This window comes from Balaenoptera musculus, chromosome X (genome assembly GCF_009873245.2).
Source record: "Balaenoptera musculus isolate JJ_BM4_2016_0621 chromosome X, mBalMus1.pri.v3, whole genome shotgun sequence".
Taxonomy (NCBI): domain Eukaryota; kingdom Metazoa; phylum Chordata; class Mammalia; order Artiodactyla; family Balaenopteridae; genus Balaenoptera; species Balaenoptera musculus.
The window spans coordinates 109,721,003-109,727,157 of record NC_045806.1 but is presented as its reverse complement, the minus strand read 5'-3'; the positions used below and the strand labels follow the sequence as shown (position 1 = coordinate 109,727,157).

Sequence of the window (6,155 nt, the reverse complement as noted above, 5' to 3'; positions counted from 1 at the left end):
ATTTCAGGGAAGGCCAGGAAGTGAAGGGAATGTTTTGAATCAATCTACTGACCTACTTGTTATCTGGTTTATTTGTTGATTTTCAAGCTGAGTGGGAAAAGCACAGGTGAACTCTTCCAAGGACACATCGTACTATTTTAGCTCCATAAAGTCCTGGAATGGCAGTCAGAGGCCTGTCTGGATCTTAATCCAGATCTCTGACCTCAAGTAAGTCCTTTCCAAATATGAGCCCTACTGTGACCATACATATAACAGAGAGCTGGAATGGATGAGCTTTATATTTTCTGCTGGGTTTAATATCTGTGGGTCCTAGATACAACTGCTAGGGTCTGTCTGAGATATCACAGTTGTTGTCTAATGGCTTGTCTGAAGAAAGGACCTATAAGGAAGGAACCTGAAGCTTGCTTGTTAAAAGTGCAAATCCAAACCAAAAAAACTGACTGCAGACATCACAGTGCATCTTTGTGTCAAAGGAAGAATCCTAAACTTTTAGGATAAGCCAGTATAATCTAGTCGTTAAAGTTTTGAAGACTGGCTGTTTTCCACTAAGCAGATGTGTAATTTGGGCAGGTTATTTGACCTCTCTGTATCTCATTTTCCTCAAGAAGAAAATGAGGATGACAGTAACATGTATCTCATAGAGTTGCTGTGAATATTAAATAAAATGATGCAAGTAAAGCTTTGAACACATTTAGGAACTCGATATGTGTGAACTATCATTATAATTATTATTGTAAAATAATCATTATTATAGGAGGGACCCAACATTACCTTTCTGCTGTCTGTAAAACTCTACAGAAGGAAATACCCTAAAGTAAAGTGTGCAAAAATAAATAATACACATCATTCCACTTTCTGGAACTCTGTCCCTGACATGTGAAATTTCCAAGCATGTCATGAAGTCTTAAGCTTTCAAGAAAGTTTGGCGGTCCCATCAATCAAACAGAAGCATGTTCTTCTCTTACCCTTGGAAATCATATGTCTCAGGATATTTCTAGGTTTTCATTTTTGACCAATCCAGGGGGAATTTCTCAGTTGAGAGCACCTAGTGATCTCTCCCTTTATTCCCCTCTTTTCTCCTTTTAGAGGGCCTCCTCTTAAGCTTTATTCTTTTCCCCTACTTCTCCTTCATCCCTTCTACATTCTCTTTATTCAGTTACAGCTCTTTCCCCTTTCTTCCACTTTACTCTCCTTTATCATGCACCACACCCTTTTTTTCCACCTCACCCCTTTATTCCATTTCTCTCCATCTCCTTATTCCACATTACCCCTTCCCCTTTATTCCCCAACACCCTCTCCTCTATCCCACCTCACCCCCCTTATCCCACGTCACCTCCCTTTATTCCATTTCTCTCCATCCCTTTATCCCATATCACCCCTCCCCTCTATTCTCCATCATCCCTTCTCTTGTACCCCACATCACTCCCCTTTATTCCACCTCACATCTTTATTCCATCTCTCTCCATCCCCTTATTCCAAATCACCCCTTCCCCTTTATTCCACTCACTCCATCCCTTTACACCATGTCACCCCTGCCCTTTATTCTACATCACCCTCTTCTATTTCGTTCCTCTTCCCCACCTCTCTTTCCCCTTCAGCTCCAGCTAGAGCTTCCCAACTCACCAACAAAATTTAAAATAAAATAAACACACACACAGTATGCCATGAATATGCTGCTGTCACAATACAGACGTTTATTAATGATTAAATGCCAGAGAAGTTTTAACAATCACAAATCTTCGAGCTCTGCGGTTGTTACCCATTGTCTGATCAATTTCTATCCCTCAATACAATACATTCTTCATTCTATGGACCTTAGCAGTTGGTACCCCTCAATAACAGCTATAATTTTGGATGTCATACATAACCCATATCTGCGTGTTACCAGAGCATGTCCCGCAAATTTGCACCGTCCTGCATAGAGGAACTACAGAGACGATATTTAAGAACATTTGTAATCAGGTGACTTTTACTGCTTGGAACTATGTGTTCATACTTAACTAGCTGTTTTGCTGACAACAGGATGTGGCTGCCAGCTGTCTGTAAAACAGATCTAGGTAATAAAATCCAAGTTTTCCTCTAACTTTTGACCCCAGAAAAGCTAGTTGGGTTTCTCAGGATTTGGGGAGTGGCTGTTTGACGAGCCATTGGTCTAAATAATTTGGAAACAATTATCCTGAGGCGGTGGAGTGGCTGTGGGGACACGGCTATGAGTTGGTGTGACATGGTTTAGAATTAACTGTCAGCTGTCAGTAGGCTGAACTAACATCCTAGCGTGCCTCTTGAGGGCCTTTCCAATTGAGCTCTTAGGAGGAGGGTAGGAAAGTCAGGAAAAGCATGCAGTCCCCTTTGGGGGAGGGAAAGCACCTCGAGATTTGTGAGCTTCTCTGGGACAGGTGTTTACCACAAATGTCACATCAATTAAAGGAACGGCTGTAGTAAGGGAAAGCCAGGATCAGGGATAAAAGAGAGAGGCAAGGTAGCACCAGGGCGCCTGAGCATGACACAGAAACAGCTCCACTTTTACCAGCTGAAGGGACCAAGCATCCCCAGTAAAGGGGGTGGTAGTGTGTTTGGAATTCACAACCTGACCCGAGCATCAGGTAGAACTCCTTCTTACCCTCAGATCTTTACCTTCAAGACTCTCCTTAATGTTTCCTGTGACATCCCAGGTCTACCCCCACCCTTTCCCCCTGTCTGGCACCATATAGAAGGAAAAACATCTAAGGAAAGAAGTAGCCGACGCCAGTTTTGGCCTCCTTCTCCCGGGGCACACGGAGCAATGGGAGGTCTTGCTCCAGAATGGGGGGTTTACCCGCTCCTTCATCATCGTCATGGGAACGGACAGTGCCGGGAGGCACAGCTGGCTCCTCAGAGGAACCTGGAAAATAGTAACAATGTTAACTCCTTATGTTTCTAGACTTCACACTTTGCACAGCACCCAAGGAACTAAGACCTAATTTTGAGCTTCAAATACAGTATGAGGCAAGAAGTTAGGGCAGAAATGATTATCCCCATTTGACATGTAAGAAAACTGCAGCCTAACAGTAGAACATACATCTCTAAATCTAGGCCCACTGTGGAAGCTGGGTGTGTGGGGGCGGGGGGCAGGAGGGCAGGGCCATGTTAGAGAACAGAAAGAGTGAGACAGATACCCCGTGCTTAGAGAAAATGGGCAATACCACCAGGGAAGCGAGGAAGTGGGCGTCCTCCTAACAACCACCACCACCCTACAACCAGCCTGACTAATTTTACTAAGCAAATGAGTAACAAAGCTGGAGCCGGAAGCTTACAGAACTTCATGGAGGGGAGAAAGCAGGTGTCGGTCTTCAATGACTCTGAGAAGGACCTGTAGTCCATGACTTGGCCAGGCTGAGACTTGCTTTTAAGGAAGACGATATCTACAGGAAATGTAACAGCTGCATCTTCTTTGTGGAACTGGATGGTCCTTGGACTCTGAACTTCTTTAGAGTCAAGATTACTAGGCATTGGGACTGCTTCCACCTTCATGATTTCTTCAAGATTGACAGCTAGGTCTGGCTGAGGGTCTGGAATTGTATTGAGAATGGAGACATCTTCAGGCTCTGGAGCCATATTTGTAATTTCATCTTCTTCAAAAGTGTTGGCTAGGTCTTTCTGAGAATCCGGAACTTTGTTGTGAATTTGAGTGCCCTCAGGCTCTGGAACCACACTGAGAACTGTGTCTTCTTCAAGATTGGGGTTTTCTTCAGAGTCTTGGATTCCACTGACATCAGAGTCTTCTTTGTGTCCTGGGATTTCTTCAACGTCTGAGGCTTCTTCATTGTTTGGGACTCCACTTACATCTGAATATTCTTCCTGGTTCTGAATTTCATCAAAATCAGAGACATCTTCAGGGCTCGTTACCACATGGAGGGCTGGGACCTCTTCAGGGTTGGAGTCTTCTTCAGAGCCTGCAATTCCATTGACTTCTGGAGTTTCTTCATAATCTGGAATTTCTTCAGTATCTGAGGTTTCTTCATCATTTGGGACTCCATCAAGAGCTGGAACCTCTTCAAGACTGGGGTCTTCTTCAGAGTCTGAGAGCCCATTAACCTCTGGGGATTCTTCCTGATTTGGGATTTCATGACCACCAGGGGCTTCTTCAGGGCTTGGGACCACATGAAGAGCTGGGACTTCATCAAAATCAAGGTCTTCATCAGAGTCCGAAATCCCATTGACCTCTTCGTGGTCTGGAACTTCTTCAGCATTTGAGGCTTCATCATTTGGGATTTCATCAAGGGCTGGGACCTCTTCAAGATTGGGGTCTTCTTCAGAATCTGGGTTTTCATCATTATCTGACTCATCTGCATGGTCTGGGACTCCATCAGTGTCAGGGGCTTCTTCATTGTCTGGGATTTCGTCAGTATCTGAGGCTTCTTCATTGTTCGGGATTACATCAAGATAGGGAACTTCTGCTAGGTCAAGGTTTTGGTAGTCTTCAAAATCTGGTCCTTCTTCAAGGTCGTGGTTTGGGTTTTCTCCAGGGTTTGGGATTTCTTGCACATCTTGGGCTACTTCAGGGTCTGGAACCATATCAAAATATAGTATTTCTTCAACGTCTTGGATTTCAATGAGTTCTAGAATTTCATCATCAGGGTCTAGAATGTCCTCAAGGGGAGGAAGATCATCAAAATTCAGGGTATCGTCATCATCGTCGTCGTCGTCATCGTCGTCATCTTCATCAGGCTCTGGAATGCCTTCGAGATGTGGGCCTTGAATCTCCAAGTCATTTGGAATCTCGAGACCTTGGACTTCACCAAAGACTACTCCTTGATTGAGATATTCAAATAGCAGTTCTTCATTGACTGGCACATCTTCCTCAGAGGACTCATCTTCCTCAAGGGGCTCATCTTCAGCAAGGACCTGGCCTTCAGGAAGGGCCTGACCTTCACCAAGGGACTGACCTTCACCAGGGGTCTGAATGCCAGCAGGGAACTGACCTTCATCAAAGGGCTTGCTTTGACCAAGGACAGCAGCCCGGGCTTCAGCAGAGTTTTCCACTGGATCAGAAAGTAAAGCATCCTCTTCCATCTTTATCCGTGCGCTCCTGAAGGGGAATGAATTTGAAAAAGCAAGTCAGTTTGTATACTTGGGTTGACTAATATAAAGGTGGCCTGGGGCTGGGAGCCCCCATAGGTGATTCTCCTTCAGGCTAAGCATGAACAAACCAAGAAAACACTCACTGGATCTTCCTCAAATTCCTGCGTCTGATAAAATCAAGGGCTTCAGGACTGGATTTCCATACACGCTTAGCAACCTGCCTCTGAATATGGGGAGGCACCTGAGGGTAAAATTAGCAATGTTAGTCTTTATTACACAACATTTTAAAAATCTACACTCATCTCTATCAGGTACCCAGAACTGAAGGCACCATGCCCAGCTAATGTAGGAAGGATTTCTAGACGGGGAGATTTGTGGCTGCCTGCTTTGGATACCCCCAGGGATGCATGTAGCACTCTTCCTTGCCTTGTGAACAGGTGAAAGAGCTGTGAAATAAGTGTGTCCAAAGTTTCCACCTACCTGAAAGAGGATATCCCAGTTATCAATCATGGCACGGACCACATTGACAGAAGCAACATAGTGGTCAATCCCCAGTCTTGTTTTCCTGGACTCCCTCTTGGCAGATGTCCCCCTCTTCAGGAGAGCAGATCCAAACACCAAAGCCAAATTGGTGGAAGTCATTCGATTGCCTGAAACCTAAGTAAAGGAAAGCAGAAAGTGATCAACTCTGAAGTAGTAATGGAAGTTACCCAAATAGAAATGTCTCTTTTTGTTCTTGTTTCCCTCTCCCTCTGTCTCTCTGTCTCTGTCTCTTTCTCATATACTCCCACACATCTCCCCTTCTATAAGTCTCACTACCCTTTCCCTGAGCTTTTTACCAACTGTCCATCAATGCCAATGGAGTCCTCGCAGTTCTCAGTGATCTTATGCAGGACCTTCAGGAGACGCTCCAGGGTGTCACTGTGGCAAGGTGGCATCAGGTAAACCAGCAACTGCAAGGCAGAAAGCTGATCCTGTGGCTTCAGAGCTAGAGGAAGGAAAACAGGGACTGGCTTAGGGGGCTAGCCTTGGCAGCAGCCTGATACAAAGAAAGGTGTGATTCTGGCTGAAAAATGCCAAAGGCTATGGATAAA

The 6,155-nt window shown here is 44.9% G+C and overlaps 1 protein-coding gene across 6 annotated transcripts in view; it reads right to left on the bottom strand.

Annotated features, from left to right (window-relative positions):
* Nucleotides 1-1,978: 1,978 nt before the first annotated feature.
* The window catches only part of ARHGAP36 (Rho GTPase activating protein 36), a 174,829-nt gene continuing 170,652 nt past the window's right edge, over nt 1,979-6,155 (bottom strand). For all 6 annotated transcript variants that reach the window (XM_036839099.1, XM_036839096.1, XM_036839097.1 and 3 more), the window contains 5 exons: nt 5,901-6,049; nt 5,542-5,718; nt 5,205-5,302; nt 4,962-5,068; nt 1,979-2,881 (listed from right to left, as the gene is read on the bottom strand). In XM_036839099.1, the coding sequence (XP_036694994.1) occupies nt 2,724-2,881; nt 4,962-5,068; nt 5,205-5,302; nt 5,542-5,718; nt 5,901-6,049 (689 nt within the window). In that variant the 3' untranslated portion in view covers nt 1,979-2,723. The remainder of the gene's footprint in view (nt 2,882-4,961; nt 5,069-5,204; nt 5,303-5,541; nt 5,719-5,900; nt 6,050-6,155) is intronic.